This window comes from Nyctibius grandis, chromosome 3 (assembly GCF_013368605.1).
Source record: "Nyctibius grandis isolate bNycGra1 chromosome 3, bNycGra1.pri, whole genome shotgun sequence".
NCBI lineage: Eukaryota > Metazoa > Chordata > Aves > Nyctibiiformes > Nyctibiidae > Nyctibius > Nyctibius grandis.
Window position 1 is genome coordinate 60,289,734 of NC_090660.1, and position 15,369 is coordinate 60,305,102.

General features: G+C 41.0%; 1 protein-coding gene across 3 annotated transcripts in view; it reads right to left on the bottom strand.

Moving 5' to 3' along the window:
- Positions 1 to 229: 229 nt before the first annotated feature.
- OSBPL1A (oxysterol binding protein like 1A) overlaps positions 230 to 15,369 on the bottom strand; it is a 78,177-nt gene continuing 63,037 nt past the window's right edge. The window contains exons 18-29 of one of the 3 annotated variants that reach the window (XM_068396066.1): positions 15,192 to 15,267; positions 13,556 to 13,690; positions 13,122 to 13,219; positions 12,226 to 12,408; positions 11,614 to 11,721; positions 11,433 to 11,522; positions 11,064 to 11,190; positions 7,334 to 7,450; positions 6,421 to 6,544; positions 5,170 to 5,260; positions 4,242 to 4,265; positions 230 to 1,413 (exon numbers count right to left, since the gene is read on the bottom strand). In XM_068396066.1, coding sequence (XP_068252167.1) covers positions 1,311 to 1,413; positions 4,242 to 4,265; positions 5,170 to 5,260; positions 6,421 to 6,544; positions 7,334 to 7,450; positions 11,064 to 11,190; positions 11,433 to 11,522; positions 11,614 to 11,721; positions 12,226 to 12,408; positions 13,122 to 13,219; positions 13,556 to 13,690; positions 15,192 to 15,267 — 1,276 coding nt within the window. In that variant the 3' untranslated portion in view covers positions 230 to 1,310. The remainder of the gene's footprint in view (positions 1,414 to 4,241; positions 4,266 to 5,169; positions 5,261 to 6,420; positions 6,545 to 7,333; positions 7,451 to 11,063; positions 11,191 to 11,432; positions 11,523 to 11,613; positions 11,722 to 12,225; positions 12,409 to 13,121; positions 13,220 to 13,555; positions 13,691 to 15,191; positions 15,268 to 15,369) is intronic. The other 2 variants (XM_068396068.1, XM_068396067.1) reach the window with 2 other exon arrangements.

Below are 15,369 nucleotides of genomic sequence, written 5' to 3' on the forward strand. Positions count from 1 at the left end.
GTGCCAGACTCTTGCAGTATCAATAGGTCGGGGCGGGGCGGGGGGGGGGGGTGAAATCAATCTGTTCTTACGAAACAGAAGTCACTCAAAAGAAAAGAAGAAAAGTTCATGCAGTGCAGAAGTTTCCCTCTCCTGAACCTGGGGGAGCAGGCAGGAACTAAACGCGCTTTTGGAGTAGGCTTCCTCAGAAACGGTCAGCCCCGTCAACCACCACTCACTTTAGACTAGATGCAAGAAGTTTTGAAGCCTTTATTTAGTAGCAATTAAATTATTCAATTAACATTAACCTCCAGACAGCAGTTAAAATATTGTACAAAGAGCAGCCTGCCCTCTAGAAGCTCTGTACACAGTTCAATATAAACTTACACCCTAAGATTGAACGCACCCCACTGAAAAGGGGTAAAGCAGCTGTGCACAGGAGGCCTCACTGAGGTGCTGTACTACCTTTGAAATGCACGAGACTTCCTCCCAGGGACTTTGCACAGCACAGACACAGGTCCTGTCCCCCCTGCCATGTTCCACCGGATCCTGGACTGATTAGGTTCTTGCCTTTTTTGCAGTGGTGCTGGGCACCAGACCTTCTAGTGCATGAAACAGATTCTTTTAAAACCTGTTACTAGTGTGCAGTTCAAATCAAATCCATAGATATTTAAATGGCTCTTAATTCCTTAAACCATAAGGGTGGTAGCAAAACAGGAGAGCAAAATTCAAAACACACTGCACAGAACATTGAATAAATACCTCTTGAGTAATGTTACCAGCCTAAACAACAACTGCATTAATGCTCTAGAGACAGGAAGACTTCTGGAATCTCTGACCGGGTTTAAGGGAGTTACTTTAGTAAAAGAAAATTCACTTTATGAAAAATTACATCTTTACAAAAGTGACACACCCTTCTTCATTTAAGAACAGAATATTGCAATTACTGTGTGTGCTTTTAAACATTCCCATGTCACAATAAATAAAACCAGTTTTACTTGTGCCAATGTTATCTACGAAAGAAAGTATTCACAGAACAGCCAAAGGTGTTCTAATCCTCACACACCACAACCTAATATAGGTGTATTCTGCAAACGGGGCAGCTCAAAAACATGGCAACTTACTTTGGACCCACAAAGGACCCACCATCAGACAGAAAAATTATTCCCCTACCTATGGGACTGCAGATCACATACCACCAGATTTACTGTGGAGACGCTTAATATTCTGTTTGATAACATGTCAGTTTTTTCAGGAGGTAAGTAAAACAAGGGAAAACATTAAAACAGATTAAGACTTATTTGTATCAGTCACAGGCTCCTTATTGCATTTTAATAAATATCAGGCAAGTTAAAGTAGTTTCTGTCCCAGTAGTTGCCAGAATAAAGCCAGTCCTGCGTACCAGTATAGGGATTGGGGCCTTGGTGGAACCATCTGCAAGGAAACATACAGCCTGTTAGTGAAGCTATTAACACACACTTTTATGGAAGTTCAGAACTGCTTTGCTGCATCTTCAGCAGTTTACTGTTCAAAGTAATTATTGTGATTGCAGAAGCCCTTTTGGTTTTACATTCACAAGTGAACTTGAAGTCATCTTCAGTGGCTCGATCTCTCCATTTGCCACACCGCTTAAATGTCTCCTAGGTGAAATTACTGACACGAGTATTTTGTCATTTGAAGCAGTCAAGCCTATCACATAAAAAAGGACAGGTACAGTTTTACTTCAAAGCAGTTGTGAACAACCATTTTGGCATGCATAAACAGTAACGGTTTTTGCAAGACATGTAAACACCACAAGCACTGCAGTCCTGAAAACAGAAAACCAGTATTTCCCCAGGACCTAGATTTCCCCTTGTTTTTTAAAGCCTTATTTTGCAATGCACTTAACTCAAGAACAAGAGTGCCAGCTACCCTCAGTGTCTATGAAATACCACCAACAGGCTGCAGGAAAACTCCTGGCTTATTACAGCTTAACTGTGTTGCATTACACGGCTAGCACTGGGGGGCTAATCTGAATGGCCAGAAAGCTGATTCCGACTGCATGAAATTACTTGCAAGCTTTTACTAAGCTGGTTGTTGCTAGGAACACTGAAGTTTAGCACCTTCTTTCTTTCCTTCCCTCTCCCCTCCTACCTAATCTGGAGGCACTGTGTATACACACGCACAGATTACATGTGCACATGTATATAACCTTTCAGTGGTGGGGGCTATCTGTAAAATAAGGTGCACTTACAAGGCCATACTGCTGGCGAGTATCCCCCAGTGATGAGTACAACCCTGTCAAATCACCATGGGACAGAAGTTTGTCCTTCCTCCTCCTCTCCCACACCCCTTTCTGGCAATCCTGCAGCCCATTACTGAACATCGCTTTCCGTTTGTGCCCAGTTACTCAATCTTCTGCCTCAACAGCATGCTGCACAGTACCAGACCTCCAGCATTTTAACTTCTTGTATTTTGCCAAGCCACGTTTATGGCACAAGTCAGCTTGCTAGAAGCTGTTTCTGTGGTTAATATGCTCCATGGCTTCCTTTCACCTCTTCCCTGGCCACAAAAGCCAGTTCTTGCTTTATATGCCTCACTGCAGCAAACACACTCACTTAAGTAAATCATGCGTGTGCAAGGCAGCCCATTTTAACTCAGCTCTTCCCTTCTAGGGTACCATAAGGTTTCAGAACAGAAATCAAAGCACATTGGGACCAAATATGACTTATCTCTTTAAAAAGCAAAAGCATAAAGGCCACCACTATTGCAGCGCCATGTTAGAAAGCAGGGCATTTAATAGACAAATCTTGCTTGGCTCAAAAGATTTGAGACACGTATCGGAAGAAGTGCCTTGTACCGTCTTCAAGGTGGTAAACTGAACAGTTGAACACTTCATTGATTCTCTTGCTGTCCTGGTTAAGTGAACTGAAGTCAACATAAGACAGAAGTCATTCACCCCTGGTACTGCACGTGGTTCACTACTCCATCACCTCCACACAGGATGTGTCAGCTATTCCAAAGTAACTGGCACATCCATGTGCACATGTGTCTAGTTCGCCTCCTAGTTCACAGGTAACAGCAGCTCATTCCAGAGCACAAAGAGTTTGCTGAGAGGCAGAGCTATAAGCACAGTCACAGCTCTCACATCAAGGAATTCCACCACCCAATACCTCAACTAGTGCGTCTTCAACACTTGTACAGGTCAGGACACTGTGCCCCTCCTCCAGTGACCACCTACTTCAATAAGAAGGAGAAAGGTGATGGGAAGAACTAAGGTTGAGAGACATAGGAGACCCAAAGCAACCAGATAATCTACCCAGGTAAGTGATGGGGAAGGAGAGGACTGATTTTCATCAAAAGCAACAGACCACTGCTGTGTTTCAGAACTGAACTAGTCTTTTATTCAAGACTTAAAGCTACTGGTCAGTCTCAAAAAACATTAAGTATTCAACCTGAATCACTTCTTCATAAACACCAAGACCCGACGTCTAAACTGGATTCAAAATAATTTAGGAAAAAATCACTAGGCACTTTGGAGAATTCTTATGAGGGAGGAACTCTACTAGACAAAGTGAGAAGCCTGCTTTTCTGTGACAAGGAAACTGCAGTAGTTTACATCAATTTATACTACACCACAGATTCAGACCTACAGCTGACCACCTGGGAACAAGCAGAAGAGTTTCCCTTCATAGTATGCATTTGTTTTTTCCCCAAAGCACCACTCTTCCTCCACACTTTACACCTACCCTTTGGAGGCAGTCACACTGGGCATTCCTACTAGAGAGATCAGACACTAGGAACTTTCTGCCAAAGCTTTAGAAACATCCTGGAGAACAAAGAGTTCCTAAAGGATATCCCAGGCGAGCGCTGAGCAGATCTACAGTACCTGCACAACAGCAACTGAAGAACCTTGTGAATGGTGTCTGCACTAATTATACACCCCAAAACCCACTGCTCTGAGTTGCCCCCTGGGAACTCCCCAATTTCCAATACCAACCTCAGGTATAGCTTTGAGCTATTCCTTAAGCTACTGTACCTTAAGCTACTTCTGGCACCTGGAAGAACACGGTATAGCTACTTGCTTTGAAAAGACTTGGTGAGAGCTAGAACCACTCTGAATCCAGGAAAGGAAGAGGGAGGTGCAAGGCTGGCCAGCACTTAACACGTTTGCTTGGAAGCATTACAAAGATGTTATTTTGCACTAGTTTCAGGGCACACAAAAACCCAAACACTTCAGGAGAGCAGGCACAGGAAAAAGATAAAGGCAGACATGTCCAAACCTGGGACTCTGGGATGATGGGTGACTTCATTTGAAAAAAAGAAAAAAGTGATTTATAGTTACAAACAGACATTTTAAAGATATTTAATCCACAGTGTCTATGTGTATTAACAGCTAGTTAATAGGGAAGAGATGAAGCTTGCTTACTTTTAGAGAGTTTAGCCCTACCATTTTTTTTCTGTGAAGAGACCACCAATTTATAACTATACTTTTAAATAGACCTTGTCTGGTCAAACTAGATTCATCTGGTCATGTTTTCATGGTTTCTACTTTGCTTGTGTGTAACAGCTCCCAACTGACCCCTCTCACAGTAAAAAATCCAACCATCCTGGCAGATCCCTTGCAAGGTAATTTCTTCCTTAGCTCTTCTAACTTTTGTAGCTAGTAATCCTCTCAGAAATGAGACAATGACTTGGATATCTGGGCATTTCACCAACTTTGAGAATAACCGCATGCAGTGGGGATACAGTGTTGCCAGCACACAGCAACTGACCTGAGAAGTCATGGGCAATAAGCTATCAAGTTCACTGGAGGAAGCACTTCCTCCTCTCTTTAGCCAAGCGTGCAAATTTGAGGCAATTATAAATTAATCAGCAACAACAGTCCTTACAAGCAGCTATCAGTGGCAATTTCTTTTTCATGTCAGAACCAAGAGATGCTCAGAAAAGGCAACACAGTTTGTATTTGAATATGGGTGTGCAAACAGTGAGAGGGAAGGAACTGAGACCATGTCTCATGCTTCTCTCTGAAGTGCTACAGCCTGCAGGGACCAAGTCTGCAAATACAACAGTGGCACTACCAAACCTGCTGATGTCAGCTCTTCATGCTGACACAACACTGCGAATTCACTGGCATGGACAGGCAGTTAACCTGAACGTTCAAAACCTTTATATAACTACACACACGCATACAGAGGCAAGCACACTAACCTTGTCTTCCAGTCTTCCTCTGACTTTGAACGATTTTTGCGGGCAGTCCTTTGTTTTTCTTCTAGCCTCTTCTTTTCTTCACTAGCCAGATCTTGAAGGAATAAAAATACACAAATAAAAATACAGAAGATATTAAAGTGTAATATAAGACAGGGACATTACTCCATCTGACTCAGCAAATAAATAAGGGAAGTAGTAAAAGTCGTCCATTTAAAAAGCCTTCTACATAACACAGAAGAACTTCTGGTTTAGTCTAAGAGCAAAGCCAGGCCAGCTGTGGCACAGGATTAGCCAATGGAATTCCAGTCTTTAAGACTGCTAAATACATGTTTATCCATGGCCTGAGGACCCTGAGATCATGTTTACGTGACAGCAAATGTGAGCTAGGGGAGGTGGCTTACCTAGAATTTATTTCAGTAGAGAAACTGATTAAGATATGCTAGATTTATTTCAGAAGTGTGGCCACGTGCTTCTTGTTAAGGTTTGGGGTAAGTTGTTACTGATGCATAGTTCCTGATCAACAGGGGTTTGGAATATTCATTTCCAAACCATAAAGAATTGTCTCTGTAGCATCCTTTCATTTTTTTGTTAACGTACTAAGGTAGCACAGGTCATGACCCTAAACAAGCAGAACAGTTGCTTCTATTAAGCAGAAAGGATGGTCAGAAGGTCAGAGGAGTAAGTCAGACTAAGATGCAGATTAGGTGAAGGGTGATCTCTTTCATACCTGAATCCTCAAAAAGCATTTCATAAACATCTTAGAAAGAAGTAGTTGAAAGAAGCATTTTTGGAAGACTATCAGCCATTCCCAGTTACCCTGCCAGCTACTAACACCCTGCGTATTACCAGTCTATCTGCTAGACAAACTTTATGCTGTTAGTATAGTTAAGGAATATGGTTTGCTGCTAACAGCATAGTTATTTGCACTGCAAGATTAGATAAACAAATTACTGGTATGCTCTGAACCAAGTACATCCATCCTGCTGGCCATAAAAGAATCATACAGGAGAGACTAGTTGTGGGAATTCACTGATCTGCTCTTTTAAAAGCCTCAAAGAAGTGGTTATCAGCTTCTGAGAAAAAAAACTGAGAAAAAACCAGCCCCAGTACAGCTGGGTGACATACCTTTCACCAGAAGCATACCACAACCTGCAGAAGGCTGTACTAAACAGTTACTGTTTTGCAGCATGGAGGAATGTACCTTTATGTGTAGTTACTTTAACAGTTCATCTGACAACTTGAATGTGTTACCTATTTCTCCATTTTCCATGGCTCTGATATCTGGTCGTAGCCGGCAGTCAGTTTTGGGAATGACACTCTCCATTTCTTTGTCCAACTCATTCAAAGCCATAGCAAAGCTAGTAAAATTATACATCTGAAATTCAGAGACAAAGATAAAAGGTGACTTTACGATGCCTCCAGCTGCTAGTCTTAATATACAAGAAAGCTGCTGTCTAAAAACAAACATCCAAGTGTTTTTTTTATTATTTAATCACTCAAGATGGGGATACTCAAGATACCAGCAAAACTGCACTGTCAGGCAGAGTGTAGGTGATCCTTGGCGTTTCTCTTTTAAGCAGGCCAGCATCCAATTACTCAGTGCGCTATTTCTCTCTTATCTTCTTTTTCCAGTCCTACTGGTATTTTCCCTTTCTCTGTAGAGAGATTTCCCCCTCCCACTGAGGGCACCTTTTCTTGTTCCAATTCTTTGTCATTCCAGTTGCACACATACGCTTATATTTTGCCCACTGGCTCTGCAGCTCCACAGCCCTTCACACACCAACTCATGCTATGCAGGCTTTGCAAGCATCTCCTAGGAAGTGTCTGTCCTCTAATAAAGCCCGTCAGAAGAGATTTCTCACAAGGTAGGTGCCTCAGCTGGGGGGAAGAGGGCGGAGAGAAGAGGGGGGGAAAGCCCCCATACTGCTAGCTACGTGAAGCATCCCATTTTCCAGAGCAATTCCACTAACTCTAGCGTCATGCCTGTAGCAGTTATCCCTCCAACCCCACATTATAGAGTTACAATTGTAGTGGGAAAGTTTGTTGCAATGAACAGGCAAATCCAGACTTGTTAATGAAAAAGACAACAAATGGATTTGCTTTGTGTTGAACATACAGAATAACAGGCTAGCATACACTTTCAATAATCAGAAGCATAGCTGACCTGTGCTGAATTTGGAGGTCTTGGAGTTATCTTCCATAGCAAAATACTTCCAGGAATAACATACACACTCTCAGAATCTGGCAACGGCATCTCATCTGGTTCCTCAGTATTGCTCACCTAAAGGCAGCACACAAAGAAAAGAGAGGGAGTTCTTTGGAGTCATAAACCCATTCATTCCAACACTGTAACTTACATAAAATTATTTCCTTGACCAAAAGTAAATAATTTCAGCAACAAAGAAATGTTTCTAGATGCTTGTCAAGAAGGGTAACATCATTAACATAGCATACATACTCCCAGTTCCCTCCCAGTGGAGGACTACCAACAGTTTCTTGCATCTACATCTTCGTAAACATAATCTGAATGTTCAAGCATTAAGAAATGTCATTTTTTTCCAGCACAGAGATGTCCTATTTCCTCAAATGCAAGCATTTCCATGCCTGTTATTTAACTACACTACTGCTTCATTAAAGTTCAAGAATAGAAGTCACATTCCTCATCCTTCCACATCAAAGAAACTCCAGCACATAATACAAATGCTTTCTTCAGTTTGTGCACAACAGAAAGCCCTACGCTACTGCTCTTTGCTCAGAGGAACCTTCCTTTCCATTGACCACTACACCACTGAAATGGCAAACTGCAAACGTTAAAAGAAAATTCTAAATTAGCTACTTCTTCTGGGGAGGGTATCCGATGAAGGCTGATACATACGGCCTGAGGCAGCTACAGCCACAGCACTGTGAAATGGTTTTCCCTGAAAGTGAAAAACTCCACCCAGGATTACTAGGGCAGTAGAGAATAACTGGTGGTCACAGTGTAGATGTGACCTGAACTAGCTCTAAACCATCACCCTTTTTGAGCACTGCTTTAAAGCAGCTGGGGTCCAATGCTGCTGACATTAATTCCACCACACAAGTGTATGTTATGATACTGAACTAAAGCCAGCTAGACAATGAATATGGCTCTCCCAAGAAAACCTGGTGTTACTATCACAGCTAAAAACAGCAGCACGTTTCAGAGACCACTGGAGAGTAAAGCTGAGCTTAAAGGCAACTAATGCTTTAAATACTCTGGCTACACGCCAACAGCTTTAATCCTGCTGCTAATAAGCTCTGCTCTCTGATGGTGGCGTCAGGTAACATAGACTGATGTTTTAGTGCAAAAAAAACCCCCAGTACCCAAACTGGACTCAGTTGTCCTCTGAGATAATACATGTGTTATGCCTCCAAGAAAATTAGGAAGCATTAAGGATTCTGTTTCACTATGGAGCACCTGGGCACAGTGCTTTTAATAATGAACAGGTTGCAAAGTAACCAGAACAACAGGCAGACCAGGTTCAGTCCCTCGGTTAAGAACATAAACAGGGCTTTTAGTTGACTACATCTGAACTGTGCTGGCAACCTGCCATTCTGTCCTTTAAAGGACCCTGATCAATCTTTCAGAAAACAGGAATTTGAAGCAGAATAGATCAGAAAGATATCCTTGAATCGAAACAAAGACACTTCAATACCAGGCTGTCAAACTCCAAACCAACTTCACAGAATCACAGAATGTTAGGGATTGGAAGGGACCTCGAAAGATCATCTAGTCCAATCCGCCTGCCAGAGCAGGATTGCCTAGACCATATCACACAGGAACACGTCCAGGCGGGTTTTGAATGTCTCCAGAGAAGGAGACTCCACAACCTCTCTGGGCAGCCTGTTCCAGTGTTCAGTCACCCTCACCGTAAAGAAGTTTTTCCTCAAATTTAAGTGGAACCTCCTGTGTTCCAGCTTGCACCCATTGCCCCTTGTCCTGTCAAGGGATGTCACTGAGAAGAGCCTGGCTCCATCCTCATGACACTTGCCCTTTACAACTTTTATAGAAAGGCTACAACACACAATGTGCCTTGTGGATACAAAATCTTAAAAATGTCAGAAGAATTACAAAGAACTAGGTAAAAAGTGGATTTTCATATGCTCTTGCCACAATAATCCGTATTTTATGCTCAGTGCTACTCAGCCTCTCAGTATATTGCTAGAACGGTAGTGAGAGACTTTGCCAAAGCAAGACCTGTGGTGTGTGTAAACCAGGCACATGTGAGGGCAGTTGCTGTTGCCTTACATTATTGCTCTTCCATATTATTAGTACTGAAAATTCTGCACAAAATGCTTCATCTTGATTAAAAAAAGGCCCTAGTTCATTCAGAGCAGAATCATCTTGGCCTAACCCCAGGTCTACTATAACTCTTCTGATGTTGGTAAAATATCACACCTTTGCATACATGGAGGCTTGTTTAGCTCTCTGCAAAATTATTTTTCTTTAAGTTTTATCCCTATAAAAAAACAAAGGGATTCAGGGCAAAATCTGGGGCAATTTGCAAAAGGACTCACATCCAAGCAGGTCCCCTAAAAGGAGATAGAAGCTATTCTTCATTAGCAGCAATGCAGCATGAAGGAATAGCTGGAACACAACTAAATAAATCTGAAAATTCTAATTAGAAGTTTGAAAGACCATGTGCTTTTATGCCTGAATGAATCCTTTACTACCACGAAAGGACAAACCACATCCATACGTTATACATGAGACTTGGCTCACCTAGATGCTCAAAAAACCAAAACCAATATCAACTCCTCAAACACGAGGGGGCAGTGGGAATACATATGCAACAAAGACTATCTGATTTATAGTGTGCATTACAAAGCTTTCAGTTTTCTACACATAAATAATTCTGTTAAAGGAGTAGAAAAAGTGTGCTTTTCTAGAGTCGGAGCAACATTGCATCTTGAGCTTTATGCAATAGGATGCTTCATTTTGAAGTGAAAAGCAAGGATCATCTTAAGCATTGCTGGAAAATGCAAAGTGGTAGCTGAACAAAGACACAGGTATGTTTTTCTTTGCTCCTTCTCCCTAGAGCTCACACGGTCAGACTCGAAGAGAAGCAGTAATCCCCAGTGCTTTAGCACTCTCCTGATGACAAGCACTGGAGCAGTCTCAGGTACAGCAACAATCTGAACCTGCACAGGAGCAGCTGCTTTCAGAGTTCTCTGTCTCCTTTTTCTTAATTATAAAAACTACCAACATCCAAACCAACAAAAAAAAAAAATCTGGCCTCAGTCACCAAAGAGGAACAATCCCTGTGTTAAGCTAGTACATAAGTGGTTTTTCTTCATCAAGCTGTATGTTGTCACCATCACCATGCACCTTAAACAAAAAGCATACTGCTGACCAGAAATCTGGAAGAATTAAGAATGAGGTTCTTCCAGAAGAAAAAAAATGCAACTGTGGGGGAAAAAAAAAGGCAAGCATTTCTATGGTTGTGAAAATTTAACAGAAAGCAATACAAAAATTCCTTGTTAAAGCTGGAAAATATGATCTTCTATCAAGATGAGAAACTAGTCTATCCTGCCTCTAGGAGTCCAAATTCTCCTATTAGGATACAAATTGTTATCATATGTGATCAGAAACACAGTCCAACTAATGGATATGCCATTTCTTCCATACGAGTTGGGAGGAAGAGGCAGGTAATGAACCAGACAGTATTTAGATCATTCCAAGTTTGGGAAGTTTGAATACAAATCCTTGAGAGAGAAAGCATTTGATCCTTTAATGCTGGTATTCATCCAATCCATTTTACGTTCTACTAGAAAACAGAGAATAAGTGAAAAGAAATCTTAATGCTCTTAAATGCTACTAAAATATTTAGCTGTCTTCATGCTTTTGAGATACCACCACTTTACGTGATTAATACCTGTCTACTGCTTTTCTTCTCTTCTGCATTTTTCTTGTCATTTTTTTTGTAAGCTTCGAATGTAGCTGGGTCAACACTGTACAAACACTCAGTCCATTTCCCATACAGCGCACAAAGTTTCTTTTTGCTGTCAAAAAAAGAAGTTTACAAAGGACCTTAAAGAGATTTATTTCATCATTTCAGACAAAAATATTTGAAAGAAGAACTTTTGAGAGCAACTCTTAAAACTCCATTAGTGGTGTTGCACAATTCGTAACCTTGCTGTTGCAGGTTCATGCCCTTGACAGACTGTTAAAGGCATTCAGTTCTACAGCTCCCATCAGAAACAGAGGGCAGCCATTTGTCTCCTTTTAGGAACGAAGCTGTTACCTTTTGTCCTGAATGTAGCCTTCAACTTTGTGCAACTCCTTCCCAAAGAGGCCGCAGGGCTTGAAGTTTAGTACACATTTCTCACCAGTTCTAAAGGCAGAACAAGCAGGCACTAATTACTTTCAAATGCTTTTCCTCTTCAAACTTGCAGCAAGTGAAAGCACTCACACTCTTAACTTACTTATGGTTAGTTATTTCCACGTTTCCATACTGCTCAATCCAAAGTTTGCCCACAATAATGTTATGCACACAGCACGTAGGATTTGTCCACGTGTAGGCTTCATTGTGTCTAAGGGAGCGGAATAAAAATTAAAATACTGTATCTTTGTACTGGATATCACTCCTGCAACAAGCCATCATCTACAAATAGCACCACGTCTTGAAATGGACATGGCAATATGTCAGGAAACTCAAGAAGTTTATTAACCTGTTGCTACTGATATTATCAATACCTTAGAACAGCCACTTCAATGCGGTCACTGTTAGCACTGAATGACATGAGCAAAGCCAACAGGGCCCAAGCATGCTAGTCTTAGCAGGACTGATGTCCAGGCATCTGCAGAACACACAGACACAAGCCTCAACTACTGCTACTATGAGTATGCAATATATTAAGAGAAATGATGGCAGTTCCTTTCATCTTCTCATCCCCTCCTCCCTGCAAAGTGATCTGCCATCAAACATTAGGATGTGGGTGTTAGACACGTCCATTCCTAAGCCACGGGACTCTAATGCACCCTAATCATCATGGATGTGGCCACTGTGCCTACGCAATTATTACTTATCAACTTACTCAAGAAGCTCCAAAGTCATTGTGCCTTTTGGTTCTGCTTCCACGCTCTTGCCCCAGAATTTGAGTTTAGGATAAATTGATCCATGAAACACAAAATCATTATTTAAACCTTCAGCATAGAAAGCACTGATTGGTGGATGATGGCTAACTTGCTCTGAGAGAAGTCTAAATCCAAGATCATCTCTGCAAAATAAAGATAACCAAAAGCATGTATCTACATATCAAGTGTAGTGAAGGTGCAGTTCTTTTCCCCAGGGTGAAATAAATAGTTGGACCCACACATAGCTGCTGTACTCAGTGCAAGAGTTAGTTAAAATCCTAGGATAAACCAAAAAAATCAACTAATACGTTGAATATCCTCATTATAAATAACTGAGGACATAATGTAAAAAGGTAACAGAACTAGCAAATCTGATCAGCCAATATGTTTACTTTTGACAGTGACCTCTTTCTTAAACTTTCACATAAGCATAGGCCAAAACCCCATGTGAGAGAAAAATTTGCCCTAAGTGCAGCTGCACACTAATAGACTAACATTGCCTATTTGTATTCTGGACACTCATATAATGAATATTACAATTTTAACGCCTCCCTTATGTACCATGCGCCTTGTCATTCAGAACTTTTCAGAAAAAAACATCGTTTTTGTAAACAAAACTTGCTTTTAAACCTGGCAAATTTCATTTGCCTGCTGTGACTTGAAAAGTAGTTTCCCTTCACTGGAAAGCACATTGCTGAACACCAACATGCATTGCAAGCACCTCTGGCAGCTGCTAGGAGAATGGGTGGAATCTTACAAGCTGAAAAGCAGTCTGCAAGCCACCTGACAAGTCTAATGAAACACCAGTTACACACAATACCACCCTCCACTCTTCTGCGCATCTTCTGTTCATTACCTGATCAATTCATATGTCTCTCCAAGCAATGGGTTGAATGGCTTCCCTGTACGTTCCCACTGCGAGGCTACAGCAGACACAGCAAATGCCGCAACACACTATTCAAAAGAGTAAGAGCACACAGTTAATCTCCTGGATTTTAGTCTTTATCAAGTATCAACAGCAGTCATGGTATTACAGAACCCTAAGCTATTTCAGAAGAATCGAAGTTCTTTTTGCAAAGCAGGGGAATAAACAGTTGTCATCAAAAGGATAAAAAAGAAAGCCTTACGAAACGCAAAACATTTTCCTAGATAAGTGAAACTGGTTAATGAATAAGAGAATCTGACATACAGCAAATTACACAAGTTCCTCCTATAATGAGACTACCTATGAAAAAAAAAATCCCAATCCATGCCATCAAGAGCTACCATAAATTACCACGCCCAAAGTACCTGCATTCGCTCAGTTGTGCTGGAAAGTGAGCTGGCTTTGTGGATGAGGTATGTATGCTCCATATACTCTGTAAGTCGCTGTAGAAAGCTCAGTGGCTCATTGAATATAACCGGCATTGTGATCTTTGACAACTCCTGATGCACAAGTGAAATTTGTGTGAAAAACCAAATGATTAGATACACTGACCTACAGTAACCCAAGTATAATTGGCTTATTACAAAAATAAATTATGTTCTTAGTGCTAATGCAATGTGCTTGACCTGGCTCTGCTAATGCTGAAAGGAAAAAACCCTGCACATCCCTTACGAGCTTGATAGGCCTATCTGTGTTGACGTTAAGGCTACTTTTAAAACAGAAAGAAAAGCAAACATCAAACAAACACACTTCCTATCAACAAATGCATTAAGAACGTGAGATGAAACAATGGAATGAAGTATTAAGGACCCTTTTAAAGACTAAGTTATTTGTTATGCTTAAAATAGATACAGGCCATCTAATTACTTAAACATATTATCTTTTTTGGAGGGAGATGGAGGAAGGAGGATGAGAAAGGACAGGAAAACATGGCAGCACAGGAGTACAAACCAGGACTCTGTACTCTGAATAAAAAAGGAATTTTTGTAACAGGAATAAAAATTTAAGAGAAGTCCTGCAGTTTTGATGCTGTTTATTCTATTTACCATTTTTAAAAAGCATGCCCCTTGAACGCATAACATAGCAATGTTTTAAACTGCCTGCAGCAGCAAATTAAAAATTATCTTAATCATAAGAGCAGCACCTGGCACTAACAGCTTTGGCAGACACTTCTGTACAATCCACTCCAAGTTCCACCCCCCCCCCAACCCAAACTGCAACTTCTGTGCACCAATTTCTGCAAAGCAGAATTAAGACCTTTACAGATTTTTTTTTTTCCTGCACACACCTTATGAAAGACAGGCTTTCACACTGCTCTTTGTATTTTAAAGTTATAATACTTTTTTTTCTGCTAAAGCCACTGTGAGAAGCCTCAGATGCTTCACAACAACTCACGAGACTTGGAGCTGCTGATACAGGCATTCCCCCATCTCATTGCTTGGTGCTGTTTCTAACTACAGCAAGGGGCGGAGGAGAAAACAACAGCGACTAAACACACACATTCCCTTCTGCACCCTACTGTTACAGGCTGACAGAAGTTTATCAGCAGTCAGTACTTTCAGCCTATTGTAGGATCTAATGGAGAGAAGAACTTTTCTCAATTCACCCTTAGCTGGAAGCAGATTACGTGCCAACCAGCTAAACTCTGATTTGGCCAGTAACACCATGGGAGGGAAGATTGAGATATTAAGGGAAAGGGAGAAGAGCAAAATTAAAGGAGTTGGGTTTTTGGTTTGTTTTTTTTTTTTTCACAGTCAAAGTAAAAACTTTTTTGCTACCACAAAGGACTTTAAGGGTTAAAATCAAGACAAAATGCTTTTACTGAAGGAATATTGCTCTGACCAAATCTTACATTCTTCAGTCGTTAAAGCAAATAAAGCATAAGCAGCAAATTTGAAAAAAAAAAAAAAAAAAAAAATCCCTCTCCCCAACAAGTTTTTATTTGGGCCTCAAATGAAACAATCGCTTCACATTTTTTAACACAGCTTTCTGATTACCTACCATTCCAATGCATTTTCTTAAGATACTCCAGATACTGAAGTCATTTCTGGAAAACATCGGAGATGGCAAGCTTGTTCTGCAGAGAGAAACAGGGAAGAATGCAGAAGTAAGGAAAGTTTTCCATTACTAACCATGACTAAGAAACTCAAATCCTCTTTTTTGAAAGTAACAGTTTTCC